Raw genomic sequence first — 21,106 nt, forward strand, 5'->3', positions numbered from 1 at the left:
ATTCCATCACATATAAATAATATACGCTCACCAGAATAAATGGCCAATCAATCAAGATCAGCAAAACACGTGTTTGGCCCAGCCTGTGATCACTCTGTTGTCGCTCTTCTTATACTCAGTAGTCATGTGGGGAAAATAAACTTCAATAGTGTAATACTGTTAAGAACATAAGCATCTGTTTTTCACCAGTGCTCCCCTATTGACCAAAACTGTCACCAGCGTGTCTCCACCACCTTAGTAGGTAAGCCTCTCACCAGACTCTGTGGCCGACCCCTCACAGACCAGCAATTCAGCGTGTGTGTTACAAGTCTTTGCCTCCAGCATCAAATTTTCTAAAACTCAAACAACGCTTGACATAGCATAATTCCGTTTATTCATAAAAAGCATTAAAAAGTAGTGCACTCACATGTATTCCATAAAATATGCGCATGTAAAAAGTATCTTTCCCCTCGAGGTCTTAGCGTCTCACCGGCTCTCCAGGCCCGGCTCTCCAGGCCTGGGTATTGTAGTATTTTGGCATTAGGCTATTCTTGTTCAAGACGGCTCGTGTGGAGCTATGGGAAATGTAGTCTCCATGCATCCACCAGGCTAAGATAACAACCAATTAGGAGACACATTAGAATTCCAGATCGGAGAACTGGCCAATGACGCTGATTGTAACAGGGGACCATGTGACTGAAGGATGGGAATTTATTGCGTCTGCCGGCCCCTGATGAGTCGGATGACGAAACTAGTTGGGCGTGGCCTGGAGAGCCGGTGAGACGCTAAGACCTCGAGGGGAAAGATACTTTTTACATGCGCATATTTTATGGAATACATGTGAGTGCACTACTTTTTAATGCTTTTTATGAATAAACGGAATTATGCTATGTCAAGCGTTGTTTGAGTTTTAGAAAATTTGATGCTGGAGGCAAAGACTTGTAACACACACGCTGAATTGCTGGTCTGTGAGGGGTCGGCCACAGAGTCTGGTGAGAGGCTTACCTACTAAGGTGGTGGAGACACGCTGGTGACAGTTTTGGTCAATAGGGGAGCACTGGTGAAAAACAGATGCTTATGTTCTTAACAGTATTACACTATTGAAGTTTATTTTCCACACATGACTACTGAGTATAAGAAGAGCGACAACAGATAGAAGAGTGATCACAGGCTGGGCCAAACACGTGTTTTGCTGATCTTGATTGATTGGCCATTTATTCTGGTGAGCGTATATTATTTATATGTGATGGAATATCGGATTGCATGAAGACTGTGGAAGACACAGAAGTGATTTGCATTTATGGGAGGACTTTTTGGCTGTTAGCTTGAAAAGGACTTGAATATTGTAATAGATCTGAGAGTTGTTGAGCGCTCTGCTGTTTTGATAATATTATTTATGTGAGTGTGACACGCACTATTTGCACAGCGATCCAACAAAGATAGCTTATTATTGTGGAGAGATCAGTGAGGAGCGCAGAATTATTTCAGTATCCAATGAGGAGACACATTGCCCACAGGACAGGGAGGGGGAGGGGTGATGGGAAGTGCAGGAAGTAGAAAAGTCCCCTGCACTGCCTGCTGCTATTTTCCCAAATGTTGCCTAAACTATGAAAAAGGTCCCAGGTGGAAGAACAAAGTGGCTGAGCACCACAGCTGCACCCCCAGCCACGGCTACACCCGGTGCTGTGAGCACCTGCAGCCTTATGGTAGGTACGCCACTGATCCTTACGCAAGATTCCATACAAACTCTTCTTCCCAGGGAATAAAAAAGGGTTAAAAGTGAAATCCTGTTTTATCTATAAATGTGCTGGAGCTAAACCAATCTCTTCACAGTTTAAGGTTATTAGAAATTGCCTCTTTATTTCAACACTGCTTAATCGTGCACTTTTTTTTTTTATCCAGTCCACCATTGATCTGACAGTGTCCTATGAGCCACCTGCGTCCCCAACAAGTAATCCCAGCGATCCTGGAGGAACAAATGCACATGCTGATGGAGGTAAGGGACTTAGATGGAAAATACAGTTTGGTCTAAATATTTGGATAAAGACACAACTTTTTTTCTAATTTTGGTTCTGTACATTACCAAAATGAAATTTAAATGAAACTATTCAGATGCAGTTGAAGTGCAGTTTTTGCAGCTTAGCCACTAAGGTATAGCAAGCCTATAGCAAAGCCACATCAACACAGCATGCACCATGAGCTGCATACATGGGGGGGAAAAAAAGGCGCCTGGATAAAAGGTCTCGGGATTTCCGCTAGTAGAATATCTCTCGTATTAGTGATACTCTACTGCTGGATTCCAATAGTAAAATATCGGTAATGTTTACCAATATTTTATTATAGATGGCTAAACCTAACCCTACTCTCGCACAGAACCCTCCCTCTACAGATGCCTAACCCTAAGGCCCCCGGGGGTGCCTACTTCTAAGACCCTTCCCCTGGTGGTGCCTAATCCTAAATGCCCCCCCCCCCTAAACCTTAACCTCCGCCGCAGAGCCACGTTTTGTAGCAATGTCAGTCAACTTGGGCACCCAGAGGCACCACTGCTGAAATTTACCTCTTTGGCGGCCATTATAAAAGCCATGATTTACGGCGAATTTTAATTCTTCCGTTGTTAGCCACAAATGGCGGCTTTTATAATAGGTGCCCATGACGGCACTATTTTTATCCGTAAGGGCTCCGGCGCCCTTTTTTCCTTATTAGCCATGAGCTATCTGGGTGCTCAGTAACATTTTAGCGGAGAACGTCAACAAAGACTGTTTACTTTCCTCTCAAAGAACCAAGTGAGGGAAGTTTTGTTTTTTGTTTTGTTTCCGATCTAAGTAGTGTTTCATTGGAAAGGTCCCATTAATGTGCCGGTTATTATTCCACAGACAGCAGATGGTGCGGAGATTTACACAAAGCCAGGAAATCACTGCTTGTGTGTTCCTCCATGATAATGCTCCAGTATGGGGCCTGGGATTTCTGGCCTTCTGAAAGGCTGAGGGTGATGGCAGAACGAGGCTTTTAAAGCCATCCAGAGCACTTTCCTGTCATTGTGCAGCATTTCCATAGCCAAGAAAGGAAATACTTCATAAGTGACGAAGCGTAGATTCTCTTCCTCTGCATGATTGCAGCCTTTTGATGCGGCCAGACTTGAAAGTGGATCTCTATTAAACCATTAGCCGCCAATTTATTTAGAGACTTTCAAGTGCTCCAGGCCAATTTATTTTAGCACTTTTAATTCTTCTTTTTTTTACATTTCCTTGCTTCTAATTAGTACTGATGTAATGTGTATTTATGGTCACTTGTCACTAGGGGGCAGTGTGAGACAAGAGGTCTTCTGCTATCAGTTTCTATATTCTCTGCTAGTAAAGGGATCAAAGCATTCCAAGAATTTACAGCACTGAGTTCTGCCAACTGAGGTCAAAAGCAATGCACGATCTCAAATGAGATAACTCAATTGAAGCCACTAATGGGTTAGATAAATATATCTACATATAATAGAATAAATCAATTTTTTTACAGTATCACCTTAGAAATGTGGTCAGTGATGGGCTGCCCATTGTAAAATGATTACTCCCTCTGATTTGATTTACATTCTTGCCCCTCCATCCCTCCCACGCCAGCCGACACACAATGAAGAGTCTCCCCATGAATTTTTCATAGACCTCTGATCTGCATGCTTGTTCAGGGTCTATGGTTTGAAGTATTAGAGGCAGAGGATCAGCAGGACTGGCCAGGCAATGTGCATTATTTAAAAAGAAAAAGAAACATGACAGTCTTCATATCCCACTCACCTCATTTCCCTTTTACCCGCATGCTCAGAATTGTTGAGCCCAGATGCACATTCCTATGAGGGAAGGGAGTGATGAAGATTTAGTAATCTATAGCAATCATCCAAGAAATGACTATGGTTAAGGCCCACTTCATACGTCAACTGTTACTTTCCTTTTCTGTCATCTAGTTGTGTGCTGACCGCAGGTTATATATAGCCTATTTATGGTAAAACAGAAACCTTTGTTTGAAGTGAACAGAACCAGTTCTTCTGGTCCGCACATGGCTGTTAGACGCTTACTTCCCTTTAGCCATATGAGTCTGGGTGGGGCCACGTGACGCTCTACTGTAAACTCACCTTTTACACAAGGCTTTTGCCCTTCCAAAATGATTTTAGATAAATTGCCTCCCCAGACGACACAGGATCTTCTTGTGTAAACATTTCAGATTTTTACAGAAAACATGAAAGTTAAACACAACTTGTTTAGTTAAAGCCAAAAGTAAATGCAGCATCCCATTACTGACCTGTTTGTGTTCCACTCGTGACTTTACGTTCCCACAGCACGGATTGGTGTGACACGAAGAGCATTATTGTTAGTCAGTCGTGCCTGGCAAGAAATGAACTTGGAGACACTGAAGCGGAAAAAAAATTGATATGATTTGTATGTGTAGTACAGCTAAGCAATAAAACATTAGGAGCAGAGACATAAGTCTAATATTGTTTCCAGTACAAGAAGAGTTTAAGAAACTCCAGTTATCTATGCAAAAAAGCCATTGAGCTCCATGATTTTCAAAGTCGCAGAGAGCTCTGTCTTCTGAAGCTTGTTATCTCAACAGTCAGTCACTGTATTTTCTTTTTCTCTGCAGAGGACCGTTCCAAAGTTCTCTGGCCTGCTCTGTAAAATCATTTAGACTGTGGAGTAGTGTGTGAACTGCAAATATTAGAGAATGATGCAATGTTATAAAAAACGCTATATAACTGAAAATAAAAATGAGAATATGTTCTTTGCTACTAATTTTCTAGTAATTATCCGTACTACACAACCAATTCATTATATCAGAATATTTTCCGCTTCAGTGTCTTTTTAACTTGTGATCTGTCACTTTCACAGTTTAGTCGCTTTAGCAGTCTCAGTGGATCTGAACAGATCTTCAAGTAAAGAATATATTAATACTGCTTAGCTATGATTACTATGATTAATGCTAAGCCCAAATGTAGTAATGTATCACATTTATTAACCAGATATGTTTTAAAGCAAACCTGAAGCGAACATAAACTTCTTAAATAATGCATTTTATGTGTAGTACAGCTAAGAAATAGAACATTAGTAGCAAAGAAGAGTCTCATATTATTTTCCAGCACATTAAAAACTACCTGACACTAAAGTGCGTGGCCAGGGTGGCAGCCCCAGGATCGCCTGATGCCAACTGGCGTCAAGTCCTGGGGCCGGCTACTGCAGGAGATCTCACGCAGGCTGCGTGCGCATCTCTTGGTGGAGGGGCGGAGCTGTGCCCTCGTTCAGTCTCCGAGCAGCGATCTCCACTCGGGAGACTGTGGTACAGCGCTGCGATATGCATCCCCCTCCATCGGCTGGGGAGTGATCGGCTGTCATAGGCTGAAGCCTAGGACAGCTGATCATGCTGATTGTCTGGCGGGGGAGGGAGGGAGCAGAAAGCTCTGGTGGGGGGGGGGGGGGTCACTAGAGTGCCGTTGTGCGGCCCTGCAGCTTGGCCTTAAAGCTGCAGTGGCCTATTTTAAAAGAAATAGCCTGGTCTTTAGAGGGATTTGGCACTGTGGTCCTGAAGTGGTTAAGAGCTGGAAAAAAAAAAAAAAAAAGACAGACTTCAGTTATCTATGCAAAAAAGCTTCACTAAGCTATTCGACCCAACTTGAGTCGTATATAGTCCTGTTTTCTGAAGCACTTAAACAGCCAAGAAACTGTGACAGCTTGAGATGAGGTTTTCCTGCAAGAAAGTTCAAAGGTTCATTGAGTGTGCTTTTGTTTTATAGCTCAAGGCTGCTTCCACACAGGGACGTTACAGGCGCAAGTTGTAGTGAAAGTGCAGCATGCTGTGCGTTCTAGCGGCTTTAGCCGCTTTAGACTGTTTGCACATGCTCAGTGGGGGTCGGAGAGGAGGCGGGGAGATGCCGCTACAGTAGCCGCGCACATGGCTATTTAATATGCACTGCACTGGCGGCCGCTGATTGGCTGGCGGGACCACGTGATGCGGAGTGTCTTGCTCCGCATCACGTGGTCCCGCCGGCCAATCAGCGCCACCCTGGGAGACCCTTATGCGGATAGAGCCGCCTAACGCGGCTCACTCTACCGTCCTCTCCCGCACCACCATGCGTTGCGTTAGGGGCACGTTATGCGACCATAACATCCCCTAAAACGCAACGTCTTGGTGTGTAAGTAGCCTTAAGGGATACTTGACCTCCCCTGGCGGTTTGTTAAAATCCGCCAGGGGGCAGCAAACACCTTTTTTTCAAATTTTTTTTTTTTTTCACGTAGCGAGACAATGTCTCGCTACATGATAGCCGCTGCTGAGCGGCATCCCCCCAGCCCCTCCGATCGCCTCCGGCGAACGGAGATCAAGAGATCCCGTTCAAAGAATGGGTTCTCTTGGAGGGCTTCCCCCGTCGCGATGGGGCGGGATGACGTCATCGACGTCGTGACGTCAAAGGGGAATCCGATCCACCCCACAGCGCTGCCTGGCACTGATTGGCCAGGCAGCGCACGGAGTCTGGGGGGGGTTGGGGCGGCTGCGGCGACGGGTATATCGGCGGGTAGCGGCGGCGATTGGAGGTTACACGCAGCTAGCAAAGTGCTAGCTGCGTGTAACAAAAAAAAATTTATGCAAATCGGCCCAGCGGGGCCTAAGCGGTGCCTCCCGGCGGCATAGCCCGAGCTCAACGTTTCACTTACTTACATTTTATTGACCTCATATACTCAAATTACTTCTGACTTCACAGCCTTGCAATATGGTTAAAAAATATACATTTGGGCCTAATCTGGACGTATTAGGGGCTGAAACACACTGCAGAGCATTTTCGATCCATTTTCGTTTTTAAAAACTCTCCCATTGACATGCTTTAAAAACATGGTAAAATCGCATATTTTCGCATGTCATTGGGAGCGTGTTTTTAACCACTTCACCCCCACGCGTACGAATTTCTCTGTCCCCTTTTCCATCCTTTCACCCCCAGGGACGGAGAAATCCGTACTTTCCGCGCTCCCGCTCGCTCTAGCGCGCACTCTCGCGGGTAAACACGCCGCCCGCCGCTAGCCCGGAGATCAATGAACGGGAAAATCCATTCCCGTTCGTTGATCTAAGCCCCACAATGATCCGCTGCTTTCTCCGATAAGCAGCTCGATTCATTGTGAAAAAAAAAACAACTTTCTCAGCCTCCCAGTAGTTCCTGCAAGTGTCCGGAAGGACGTTTGCAGGTCGCATTAAACAGTTACTGTTGCCATCTTGTGGCCAAATAGTAAAACTACACCCTAAAGCATTTTTTACATACAAATAAATTAGTTTTACACAAAAAATTAACTCCTTACCTCCCACACTCCCCAATTTATTTTTTTTTATTTGTAATTAAGAAAAAAAAATTACAATTAAAAAAAATACATAAATAGTTACCTTAGGGACTGAACCTTTTTAAATATTTATGTCAAGAGGGTATAACACTGTTAATTTATAAACTATGGGCTTGTAATTAGGGATGGACGCAAAACTGAAAAAAATGCACCTTTCATTTCCAATTAAAATATTGGCGCCAAACATTGTGATAGGGACATAATTTAAACGGTTTTATAACCGGGACAAACGGGCAAATACATTTCACATGTTTTAATTACAGTAGCCTGCATTATTTAAAAACTATAAAGGCCGAAAACTGAAAAATAATAAAAAAAATTCCCACATTTTTTTCTATTTTCCCATTAAAACACATTTAGAATAAAATAATTGTTGGCATAATGTCCCACCTAAAGAAAGCCTAATTGGTGGCGAAAAAAACAAGATATAGTTCATTTCATTGTGATAAGTAATGATTAAGTTATAGACGAATGAATGGAAGGAGCGCTGAAAGGTGAAAATTGCTCTGGTGGTCAAGGGGTAAAACCCCTCAGTTGGGAAGTGGTTAAATGGAATCTAAAGCGAGCCTTTCATCTTTTTTTTTTTTTTTTTTTTTTTTTTTTTTCAGTTTTGAACAATTACCAGTTGCCTGGCATACTGCTGATCTCTTTGGCTGCAGTAGTGTCTGAATCACACACCTGAAACAAGCATGCAGCTAATTCGGAGCACCTGATCGGCATGCTTTTTCAGGCCAGGGTCTATGGCTAAAAGTATTACAGGCAGAGGATCAGCAGGCCAGCTAGGCAATATGTATTGTTTAAAAGGAAATGAGGAAATGTGGCAACCTTCTATCTACAATATATCCTTATTGCTTTAGGTTCCCATTAAAAAAAGAAAACGATCTAAAAGTCATCCACAGTGTGTCTCAGGGTTAAACCTATTTACAGCTGCAGCCTGAAAAGACAAGGCTCCTGCACTGTAGAGTAATTGCGTATGATTTTGCCACAGCCACAATGCTGGGTCGCTATAGTAGCTGTAATAAAAGTTCTATAGGTTCTCTCCTCTAAACCTGCCGTAACGCCAACCTTCTGTCCGCATAGATAATGAAGAGGAGGAGGAGGGAGATATTGTGGATTCAGGATTTAACCCATACATGCCAGCTACCCCCGGCCAAGCGGAGAATCAGCTGGCTCGGCGTCTCACCAAAGGAAAGAAGACCAGGAGGATCCTTTCAAACAAACCTCAAGATTTCCAGGTAATTCCCGTAAAAATGTTTGTTATAAATCTGTATCTTCTTCAAATGTGCTCTCAGATGGTCACATGTGAAGGCAAGACAGTCAATTTGGGCGCCTGGACCCAATCGTTTATTTGGGTAATTCCATAGACTGCAAAGTCAATTTGTGACTAAACTAAATCGGAAACCAGAGTTTGACTATTATACAGCCAGACAGGTTCCCTCTGATATTGTTACAATACAATAACATTTGTAATGCTCTTTTCTCCCAGAGGACTCAAAGCGCATATTTGTGTCTCAGATTAATACAGGGTTGCAGGCTGGGTTGTGTTACAGAGGAGATAGTCAGATGTTCATGAATGCCAGACTAAAGAGGTAGGTTTTCAGTTTAGACTTAAATGCTTCCAGGGATGGAGCTGTCCTGATTGGGTGTGGCAGGGAGTTCCAAAGTGTAGGGGCAGCACTTTTTTGAGGTGGACTCTGGGGGTGACCATGGTGTTGCGTCCTTTTTATCTAAGATTGTGGGGGGTGTGATGCAGTTGCAACAAGTCCTTCAGGTATCCAGATTGTGCAAGGATTTGAATGTCAGTAAGCCAATCTTAAACAGAATTCTTCATTTTATCGGTAGCCAGTGGAGTGAGCTCAGGGTTAGTGTTATGTGGCAATAGCACAGGGTTGGCTCGTTAACAGCCTTGCGGCGGCATTCTGTACTACTTACAGGCGGCGTAAGTCTTTCTTATGCAGGCCTGAGTAGAGGGCGTTGCAGTAGTCTAACCTTGATGTGACGAAGGCATGGACTAGGGTTGGAAGACCCTCTAAAGGAATTGGGTGTTTAATCTTTGCAATATTCCTTAGATGAAAGAAGGAATGTTTCACAACAGCTGAGATTTGATTCCTGAAGCTTAATTTCCTATCAATCAGTACTCCCAGGCTGCGCACACAGTCTGAGTTTTTCAGGTCTGAGCTCCCTATCCTTAGCGGTGTTGGTTGAGACTGGGGCTGCTTTGCTGTTGAGCCCTGGCCCTGGCCCCCTTGTTGGGGATACTGTCACCAGAATGATGCTCCACCACTGTCAGAACCACCACCGTCAGAACCACCACCTTTCATTGACCCCCAAGTGAAGGGGCATTGAATGGTGACTTTCTGTATCCTGACTGGAAGGGGTTGTCAGTGACGGCCAATATCAAGCCATATTGACCCCTTTCAGAAGGCAGCGTTCTACCAGCTGAACAGGAGAGGACAGGAAGACTCCTTTCTCACTGTGCACATTGCGTTGTGATAAGATTGCAACACAACAGGGACAAAATGTCACATTGTGTGGTACTGTTGCGGTGCTACCATACAGTGAGGCATACAGTACAATAAAAGTATGCCTCACTTCCTTTAGGTACAGACTAACAGCAAGCTCATGGTGACCCAGAACTCATTGGAGTGTGTAAGGGACTACAATGGTCCTAAAAGCCCCCTTACTAAAATGCTAAGAAAAACAAGTTTGCTTTCTTAAAACAGAAAGAATTTGTGATAATTCAGGTTGGAGTGAGCTCTGAGATGTCTCCCAGTGCATCACTGCTGAATATATGCAAATTAACCATTTTTACCCTTAGAAGCTAAACACACCTCCAGAACCATTGGAATGCAATGATGTGTCAGCTTGTTAATTTGAACAGAGCCATAATAATCCAACATGCATACAGATTGTTTCGGATTGCTTGATCCTCATCAGTGCATGGCATGGATTCATTTGGCTCTGTGGAGTAGGGCTTGTAACACCGAGAGGTACAGACTAACCAGCAAGCTCATGGTGACACAGAACTCATTAGAGGTGAGTTTAGCTTCTAAGGGTACAATGGTTAATTTGCATATATTCAGCAGTGATGCACTTGGAGACATCTCAAGTTCACTTCCATTATAAATGCACATATTGCCCTGTAAATTGACAAAACGCGCCACACTATCAATGTGATGGTCTTATAGGAACATCATTGGACTGAGTTGTAATGCGATGAAGCTGTCCGTTGCGGCGTGACGCAAGGGACACATGGCAAAATGCAATTCACTTCACAGCTTTTCAATAAAAATGCCATTTAAAGTGCACCCGAGGTGAATTTTCAGGCATGCAAGTGACCGCTTCTGTATTGTCTGTGCCTTGTCAGGAATATAGTAAACGTCACTGATAAGAAAATTACAGCCAAGTTTTTTTTCCTTGCAGAATACAACTTCTGAGGGCAGGGGAGAGATAGAAAAAGGTCAATAGTTCATGTATTTCAACTCTGTGACACTTATTGAGCAGAGACAATAAAACATTCAATCTACTTTGTAAATGTTTAAATATAAAATAAAACCATGGGATATTTAAAAAGAGAAAAAAATATATTTTTAGAAGTAGGAGGATAAATGCAATTGTTTATCGCCTCAGTTTTTCACCCCGGATTTGCTTTAACTGCTTTGCAACCGCCTCATGCCAATTGGCAGCCGCAGAGTGGCTCCCCCAGGACCGCCTAATGCAGATTGGCATCAAGTCCTGGGGGTGGAGATTAGCAGGGAACGCTCGTGCACATGCACGATTGTTCCATGCTGAAGATTAGCCTGCCAGCCTGCGATAGTAGCTTTTTTTTTTTTCTCTAACAGACTGCCAGCTGCCATTTACATTGTACAGCGCTGCAATCTAGCGCATCGCTGTACAGGAGACAGCTCTGTCACTCAGCTGTCCACAGGAGTGGCAGGGAAACAGATCCCTCTCATAGGCTGATGCCTATGATGAGCAGAGCAGGGACAAGGTCCTCCAGTACCCAAGGCTGAGATAGCAAAGTGCGCCCCTCCATCGCTCCCACCCCAGCCGTCACACACTGATTGCTATTAGACTAATAGGTGTCCCAGGGCCCCCAACCTCCCCAACACCTTAATCTCTAGTTATCTGGCTTACAGTCACTGTCATGTATCCCCTTTTCTTATTTCTTTCTGCTTCAAACACAATTGGGAATGATAGCTGAGTGAGTTGTGCGCCCCCTCCTGCACTGCGCCCTGAGGCTGGAGCCTCTCCAGCCTCTGCCTCAGCCCGGCCCTGCCTATGAGAGGCGATCATAGTGATTGGATGTCAGTGGGAGGGAGAAAAATAAAAAAAAATAATAAAAAAGCAAACCAAACAAAACAAATCTCAGCAAAGAAAGCTCTGTTGATGGGCAAAAAAGGAGACGAGATTTATTTGCCTGCTAAGCTGTATGGCTGTGCAATAAGTTGTATGGTCGTGCAATGTTAAAGCGGCAGAGTGCTGAATTGTAAAAAATGGCCTGGTCAGTAGAGGGGTGTAAGCCTGTGGTCCTCAGGTGGTTAAGCCACCAGCAAGTAAGAAAATACTCCGAATAATGTTGACAGAACTTTTTTTGCATTCTTTGTGATACTTTTTCAATTGAAGAGTGCTGAAATGACATTTTAAACAGAAGATAAAAAATTATCTCCTTGGAGGAAACTTTTTGAGAAATATTGACTTGGATCGGGTCCTTAGTGTGAAAGGAGCCTAAGGTTCAACAGCGGCCACTTGATTAATTGCCATATTAAAATGTATACATTTTTTAATGGAGTTCTTCTTGAATATTTGTTTCAGTACTACTACTTGTTATGCAAAAGGTTATCACTGATTCATAGCGATGGCATTGAGCAGCTAGAAGCATGCTTCACTATGCAAGGTTGTAAAATGTGAAAACTTGAATAAAACTCTTTGCAAAAAAAAAAAAATGTATGCATTGGTATTTTTAAGGGCGCGTTTCCACTTGAGCGGAAACCGCTGCGAATCCCCAGAGTTTCCCCGCAGGCGAATAGTGCGGGGAAACTCTGCCATAGGGTGCAATAGTAACGCCAGCCAAATCGCTAGCGATTTGGCCGGCTTTTCCATCCGAATCGGCACGGGAGGCTGCGGATCCCATAGCCGTGCATGGCACAGCTGATGGGATTCGTCTGCTTTCCCCGCAGACCTGGAAGAGCCGGCTCGCGTCTCGCATACACGCGCCGCTCTAGTGGAATCGCGCCCTTAATGTTTGTTTAGTGGAAGGTGGAGCAAGGCATCCTGAGTAGGGATGGTCAATGAGATGCAAATAATTTTGAGTTGATGCATGATTATGCAAATGTTGTATGCATATTTATGGAGCTTGATAATGGACCAATCCAATTTTACTCCAGCAGGATTTGATTCATTTTCAAGCTACATAAATTTGTATACAAAATGTGCTTAATGCTGCTGCAATTCAAAATTAGTTGCATCTCATTGACATCTGCGCAATTCCACTTTATGCAAAAAACCCCCCCAAAAACCTTACCTCCACGTCACATGTATGCAATGCAGAGTTTGCTGCAACCATGAACTCCTTTCCTTGTTTGGGGCCATCCCCATGTGGATGTGCTGCTGGAAGTTGTGCTGTGAGCAGAGATCTGCAGTGTCTCCACTTACTGCTTTCATGGCAGCCGAGAGATCAAATTACACTTAGGAATTAGACTAAACTCTGTAAATACATTCAGGGTGCATTTCTCTGTTATCTCTCTGTCCTGTGTAAGAGTTCAGGTCCACTTTGATGGCATGCATTTATGCCAGGTCTTTACCAGAAGGATTAAATTGCCAAATCCTAATGCCTTATTTCCCCCACAGATTCGTGTTCGGGTGATCGAGGGTCGGCAGCTTGCTGGTAACAACATAAAACCTGTTGTGAAGATCAGCATTGGTGGCCAGACACACAGGACCAGGATTAAGAGAGGAAACAACCCCTTCTTTGATGAAGTAAGTGTTTGACCACTGTATCCACCACTACAGTATATCTACGTCATCTGTGACTTTCGGTCAAATACTGCCACTTCCGCATGCCGAAGGGAGCTTTCGGAAGCTTTCGGGAGCACTCGGGCTCCCGATGACGCGGTCGCTCCATACTACGCATGCACGAGCGCCCTCTATGACGCGCTCGCACGTACGTAGTATGGAGCGGCCCATCTTCGGAAGCCCCAGTGCTCCCGAAGACCTCCGAAGTCCCTGCGGCGGTGGACGCGAACGGAGGAGCCAGCGCAGCACCGAGGACACTGGGAGAGGAGAGGGAAGGCTCATTAGGACCGAGCCTTCCCTCTCCTTAGGTGAGTATCTGACTTTTCCTTTTTTTAAACAGTACCCATTGGCTTTAAAAATACTTTTCTCTTCTCAGGTCATAGTGAAAAATACACTCTGTAGCCTTATTTAAGAATCAAATATTTTCACCATAAATTGTGACAGGAACATAATCTAAATTTTGTGATAAGCGGTAAGAATAGCCAAACAAAATTTGTGGTTTTTTTGATCTACAGTACCATTCTTTTATTTTTAAACTGGAGTTTGTAAAACTGAAAAATGTTTTTTTTCTATTTTTTTTTCCTTGTTTTCCCATTAAAATTCATAGAAAACAAAATTGTTCGATGGAAAAAATGGCATAAAATGAAAGCCTAGTTTGTCTTGAAAATATATACAATATATATTTTATTTCTGTGTCAGAAGTAGGGATAAAGTTATTTCTGATTAAAGTGGAATATAACCCTGCATTTCAACTTTGCTCTAAAACATTATTTACAGTATATTATATGCAACCAGCATTTTTTTTTTTTACTAGACCAGCATTGGAAGGGTTACACAGAACTTTAAAGTTCCTGGACAGAACTGCAGACGCATCCGAAGCTGACATAGATACATTTTGTTTACATAAATGTATCGGTGTGGCATGTGACTCACTCTCTCTGACTGAGAAGGAGCTGGAGGACAGCCAAAGAGTGTGTAACATTTATCACTTGTTACATTCTATTTAGTTAAATGTATTCATCTGAACTTCTGCATATCTCTCCACGGAACTTTAAACCTTTGTGTTTAACCCTTCCAATGCTGGTCTAGTAAAAAAAAAAATGCTAGTTACATATAATATGCTGTAAATAATGTTTTAGAGCAAAGTTGAAATGCAGGGTTATATTCTGCTTTAACCATTTATGCCGCCTGGACGGCTGTGCTGCTGATGCACACTTCGGCACGCTCCAGCGCAGCCCCATGCCGCCCCCAGTAGCCCGGAGATCAATGAATGGGAACATGGTTCCCGTTAATTAATCTAAGTCCCCAGCAGAAAAACCGATGGCCTTATCAGAGGCCGCACTCTTTTTGAAAAAAAAAAAGTTTTCCATTCCCTTCTCGCTTCCTGGAAGCGAGAAGGACCAAAAAAAAATATCAATGTGGCCAAATGGTAAAACTACATCTACCTACATTTTTCAATACAATAAACTCATTATTACATTTAAGATTAACTGTTTATTTCCCACACCAAAAATTATCCAAATAAAAATTTTAATGGGAAAAAAAAAATTACAATTACAAAGTTACCAAAGGGTCTGAACTTTATAAATATGCATGTGAAGAGGGTATAGTACAAACCTTTTTTTTTTTTTTTAATTATAAGCTTGTAAATAGCGATGGATGCAAAAACTGAAAAAATGCCCCTTTAGTTCCAACTAAAATATTGGCGCCATACATTGTGATGGGGATACAATTTAAATGGTGTAATAACCGAGACAAATGGGCAAATAAAATACATAGATTTTAATTATGGTAGCATGTATTATTTTAAAGAACAAGCGACACCCATGCTAACCTAGAAATAAAAAGCACATATAGAAGTAGATAAATACTACTTCTACTTGCATAACAGATGTATTGTGCTATCCGCGTAATGATTCCTGTGAATTTTATAAAGGAAAAGCAGAAAATCCTATTCTAGGCAGTGGCCATCTTGCCAAGCTAATACTGACATCATATCCTCCCTGACTCTTATTTCCCCCCCTCCCTTCTCTTGCTCATTGTGTATTCATTAGCTGCCCTCCTCCCAGAGTCTTCAGACACTCCCACTGAGGTGTATACTAACTGCACTTTTTTTTTTTTTTTTTTTTTTTTTTTTTTTTTTTTACACATGCAATCACTAAGTCACCTCAGCCTTGCTTGTAAACACAAGTAATCAGAGGGTTTTTCTGATAAGCAGCTAGGCAGGGAAATGGAAGAGGAGGAATATATTATAGATAAAAAGAACTCCCAGCATTCAACTCTTTGGCACTGTTTGGCACTAGGACCAGTGCTCCTAAAGTATGTGATGACTACAAACCATAACATCAGAAAAACTTTTGCAAGTTTTGAATGCAGGATTAGCATCTTTATCACTTAATATACTCAGACCAGTTGCTGTTGAAATTTGATTTTTATGGTGACAATACAGCTTTAAAGCTATAATGGCCAAAAACTGTGAAATAATGAATTTTCCCAATTTTTTTCTTAATATTCCTGTTAAAATGCATTTAGAAAAAAATAATTCTTAGCAAAATGTTACCACCCAAAGAAAGCGTAATTGGTGGTGGAAAAAACAAGATATGGATCAATTCAGTGTGATAATTAGTGATAGTTATTAGCAAATGAATGGGAGATGAAAATTACTCTGTTGCATAAGGTGAAAAATCCCTGCGGCTGAAATGTTAAATAAGGACATAGCTAAACTGTCAAAACTGCTCTGGTCCATAAGTGGGAAACAAGGTCTGGATGTGGTCAATCCCTCTCCTACATTCCACCTGCACTTCCATCAACCTCTCTGGCTGGCTTGCAGCTGCAAGCTATGAAAAATGTTCTATAATAATCACTTTAGTCACTTCCTGAATATCACGAGCTGCAGCCAAATTCTGAATGTGTGCAGTTAGATATTGTTAAATATGTGGATAACGTTGACACTGATAGAAACAATCTTCCTGTGAGAGGGCCCTTTGTGCAAGAAAAATTTTACGCGCTTCCACACCGTTCTCTGTATGGCTCTGATAAGGCAGCAGTAGAAAGGAATTCTAAAGCTAGACTGGTGCAAAAGTGGAGAAGCTGCTCAGTGACCAACAGATTCCTTGCTCTGGGGATGCGTTTGAGCTATGCACCAGTGCGTTTTGCTATTTTAAAGCAGCAGAAACAGCCATACATCCCAGGAAAAAAAACACAAGTAGAAAAATTACGTACATAACCAATGCATTGCACTGTCCACATTTTGATTTCAGTGAATTTTATATAGTAAATGGGCATTTTCCATCTTTACTGCCTCTGACTGAAGCCAATCCTGATGTGATTTCCTCCCTTACTACTTTTTTCTACTAGAAACTACACTGTCCTATCTAGATTGCTTTGTAAACACATGTGAGCACAGCAAGATTGTATTTCAGCAGCCTTTGCAGAGGGGTGAGGTGTATTTCCCTTCTCAGCCATGTCACACTCAACTGCCCTCAGCTAATCAGTGAAGAACAGGAATGTGGGAGAGAAGATAAGCTCATCTCTCCTCTGAGGGCTCATTTCCACTATCGCGAATTTGCATGCGTTTTTCGCATGCAAATTCGCATAGCAATACAAGTGAATGGGACTGTTTCCACTTGTCAGGATTCCTGTGCGTTTTTCTGTGCAGAAAAAATTCGGATGGCAGAGCCATCAGAATTCGCATACCGCATACCGCTATGCGAATCGCATGCAATGCATTTAATAGGAAATTCGCATGCGGTTTAGGTATGCGAATTTTCATGCGAATTTTCATGCGAATTCGCATAGAAACAATGGAAAAAGCACTCCAGCACTGCCAAGGTTAAATTCGCATGCATCGTCATCCATGCGAATTCGCATGCGACTTCGCATGAAAATTCGCATGCACCCGCATGCGAAATTCGCATCCGCATGCGAATTTTTACCTCGGCGATTCGCACCGCACAAGTGGAAATGCAGCCTAAAATTTACCAGAATATAGTCAGGCTGACTGAGATGAGATTCATTACAACAGAAACATTTATGATTATATTGGAATGCCTGCAACGCAGACTGCATGTAGAGTACATAATAAACACACAGCAGTGGGTAAATGGAATTTGGTTTTGTGGCTGACAATCCCGGTTTAAAGAGACTCTGAAGCGAGAATAAATCTCGCTTCAGAGCTCATAGTTAGCAGGGGCATGTGTGCCCCTGCTAAACCGCCGCTATCCCGTGGCTAAACGAGGGGCCCTGACTCCCCGAAATCCCCTCCGAGCAGCGGGGGATCTCTTCCGGAATGAGGCAGGGCTAACCGCCGCAGCCCTGCCCCACGCGCGTCTGTCAGACGCGTATCTCCGCTCCTCCCCCGCCCCTCTGTCTTCCTTCACTGAGAGGGGCAGGGGAGAGACGGCGATGCGCCGCTGATAGACGCGACTGGAGGCAGGGCTGCAGCCGTTAGCCCTGCCTCTAGGAGCAGCAAAATCTACGACCAATTTGGTCGTTGATTTTGCGGGGGGGTGAATTGACCCCCATTTAGCCGCGGGATAGCGGCGGTTTAGCAGGGGCACACGTGCCCCTGCTTACTATGAGCTCTGAAGCGAGAATTATTCTCGCTTCAGTGTCTCTTTAATTGCAGTGGTTTTCATAAATCGGCATCACTTGTTTTTTCTTTAAACTCCTCCATGTCACGTCTAAGAAGATTTTGCTTCCCAACACTCTACCATAATAGAGTACTGATTTTCCTAAGAGACCTTTTATTGGCACTTTAAATCCAGGTTTGTTTTTTTTTGTTTAACTCTTTCTGCTTCTTTCCTCTTTTTTGTTTTCATGATCCTCATTTTTGTTTTTTTTTTCTTCTTAGATTGTATACTTCGCAATGAATTCATTTTTAAGGTTTTGGTGTATTCATATTTTTATTTAAAGTGAACCAGAGAGGAAGCACCCTCATGTTCATCCTTCACTGCTCAGCCTGCTTGTTATCGGCCCTGATAAAATCCCCGACTGAGCATTCTGTCTGGCTTTGCTCAGGAAATCATTATAGCTGAGTCATTATAGCAGAGCCAGAAGGGGGCAGGCTTGGGATGGAAAAGACATCAGAGAAGACACTCCGCTATAAATGATTCCTGAGCAAAGCCAGACTGAATGCTCAGTCAGGGATTTTATCAGGGCTTATAACAGGCAGGCTGAGCAGTGAAGAATGAAGCAGAGAGCAGGTTAGGTGCTTTCTCTAGTGTTCCCACTGATATATATGGTAAAATACATGAGGGTGCTTCATCTCTGGTTCACTTTGTGTTCTTAAAATGGGTCATGATCAATAATTCAGTATACATATGTTGTTTTTATACCGTCAGTAATATCGGTCCAAATACGTACATTAGCTTTTACACTTGCACTTTTGCTGACAGTAAATATAGTTGCTATGTGTGGTGATCTGAGGCTTTCACCTTATTGTGTATTCCCCACTCCCCTACCTGTAATGTCCTTCCACTACTTATCAGCCCTGTGCAGATGTTAATGGCACCTCAACAAACCACGTATATCATTCAATGGATTGTGGTCATGTAACTGATACAACTCTTTCCATCACTTGGTGATTATTATTTTTTTCTCTTTAACAACCAGATATTTTTCTACAATGTGAATATGACCCCCACAGAGCTGTTTGATGAAAACGTCATTCTCCGGGTAAGGAGGAAAGTCTAATCATCCTTTTGAAATGTTATGATTAATCTAGGGGGACAGGCAAGTTATAGCAGAGCGGAGTACATGTTTGCCTGGAACTCCCATATAAAGAATTAGTCTATTGATGTGCTCTGGTATTTACATCCAGAATATTGCATCTTTTTTTGTTTCCCCCCTCAGTTATTCAACTCGGGCTCAATACGAGCTGACAGTCTAATAGGAGAGTTTAAAGTAAGTAAAACGTTTTGTAATACAATCAAGAGAAGTTTGGCATGAAATGTGTTTATCATGATACCATGACTTTACTATGAGAATCACCCTTCCCAATATGATTGGCCACATGAGCCATGACTTGGGCTTATCCACCACTCTCTTGCTGGCTGCTACAGCATCCTCTAACCTTACATATGCACAGGTGAGTGCTGTACCATCCAGTATTTGATATGACTGGACTCAACCATTGCAAATACAATTTAAAGGTGGCCACACATGATACAATATTTTACATTTCTGTTCAATTCAGGGATTGCAATCAATTTTTCTGATTGCAACATTAGAAAAATCTGACTTAAAATTTTACCTAATTTATGAAAATGATGATTGAAAAAAAAATTGCTAGGGTGTATATATTAAAGGGAACCTAAACTGAGAGGGATATGGATGTTTCCTTTTAAACAATACCAGTTGCCTGGCAGTCCTGCTGATCTCTGACTGCAATAGTGGCTGGCTGAATCACAGACCTGAAACAAGCATGCAGCTTATCCAGTCTGACTTCAGTCAGAGCACCTGATCGACATGCTTGTTCAGCCATGAAAGTATTAGAGACACAGGATCAGCAGGAAAGTCATGCAACTGGTATTTTAAAAGGAAAAATCCATATCCTTCTCAGTTTAGGTTCCCTTTAAGAAATTGACAATCTACGACACACTATTCAATTTTCATAAAAATTTGATCAGAAAAATCCACCACTCCCGATCGACTTACATCGAATAAAAACAAGAAATATGTTTTTTTTTTATTTGAGCAAGAAATCCAAACAAAAAAAGCCTTCGATTTTCCGGAAAATCTGATCAGGTTTACCAAATTGCTGTAAAATCGGATCATTTTATTTTATCGTGTGTCCACTTTTAAATGTACAATTTTGATGGTCGCTTTCTACCTAACTGCCAGATTTTACTTTATCTCAATTTAATTTTTTCATGTCATGTTTCCTTTTTAAAGTATGTATATTAATTGGTTTTCAGCATTTAGACCATATAAGTGAAAACTTATTGTTATGAACTGTTAAAATTACTCTGCCAAAACGTACATGTGTAACGATTTCTGCTGTCATTATTTTTATAGCTTGACATTGGATATATCTATGATGAACCAAGTAAGAAGTTTTCTTTTTTGCTTTCTACACATATTTTTTTTTCTTATTCCTTAAATGTTTTTCTTTTGTGTCAAGTCATGAGATGCAAATAATTTTGACTTACATGCAAGTTTAATGCAAACTCTAAGCAGCTTGATATTTGGCCAATCAGATGCAATTTTTGAAGCTACAAATAATTCACATTCAATTTGTATGCAAGCTGTAATTATTTGCATCTTATTGAGCTTCTCTACTAGCCGATAAGCTCATTCACTTGTGGGGGGCATAAAAAGTAACTACAAGGATGAAGTTGGAATGGTGGGATGTTCCTACCTTCCTCCTGTCCCTTGCACTGCTGCCAAATATATTATTCCCAACTACGCTGCTCGAGCTTCTCTGAGCCCCCTGGCACTTTAGCAGGCCCTTCTGTGGATGCCTCTGTGCATGCACTGTGCATGAAACTATAACGGGCATAGGCATTAGGTAGTACATTCGATGGGTGTTAAGATGCTGTAGGTGGTGCATTTTTGATGGACACCAAATGCACGGTCATTTAGCTTGGTGAGTGGCATCCACACTGCCCCAGTAAAGACTGTTGTATTAATGGGCATCATAACCTAGTGTGAATCCGAGCTTTTGATAAGACTGCCTAATGGGAGGTCAACCAATATGTAGAAAAGCTTTTCCCCTTTTCTCAGGTATTGTGTAGGTCTATTTGCATAGGCTACTC

At 42.4% G+C, this 21,106-nt stretch overlaps 1 protein-coding gene across 1 annotated transcript in view; it reads left to right on the plus strand.

The window, feature by feature from the left end:
- MYOF (myoferlin) overlaps positions 1–21,106 on the plus strand; it is a 225,995-nt gene that overhangs the window by 65,920 nt on the left and 138,969 nt on the right. The window contains 6 exon segments of the mRNA XM_068258907.1: positions 1,882–1,975; positions 8,415–8,569; positions 13,185–13,313; positions 18,963–19,025; positions 19,203–19,253; positions 20,367–20,397. Of these exon segments, the coding sequence (XP_068115008.1) occupies positions 1,882–1,975; positions 8,415–8,569; positions 13,185–13,313; positions 18,963–19,025; positions 19,203–19,253; positions 20,367–20,397 (523 nt within the window).

Source organism: Hyperolius riggenbachi, chromosome 10 (assembly GCF_040937935.1).
Source record: "Hyperolius riggenbachi isolate aHypRig1 chromosome 10, aHypRig1.pri, whole genome shotgun sequence".
Taxonomy (NCBI): Eukaryota; Metazoa; Chordata; class Amphibia; order Anura; family Hyperoliidae; genus Hyperolius; species Hyperolius riggenbachi.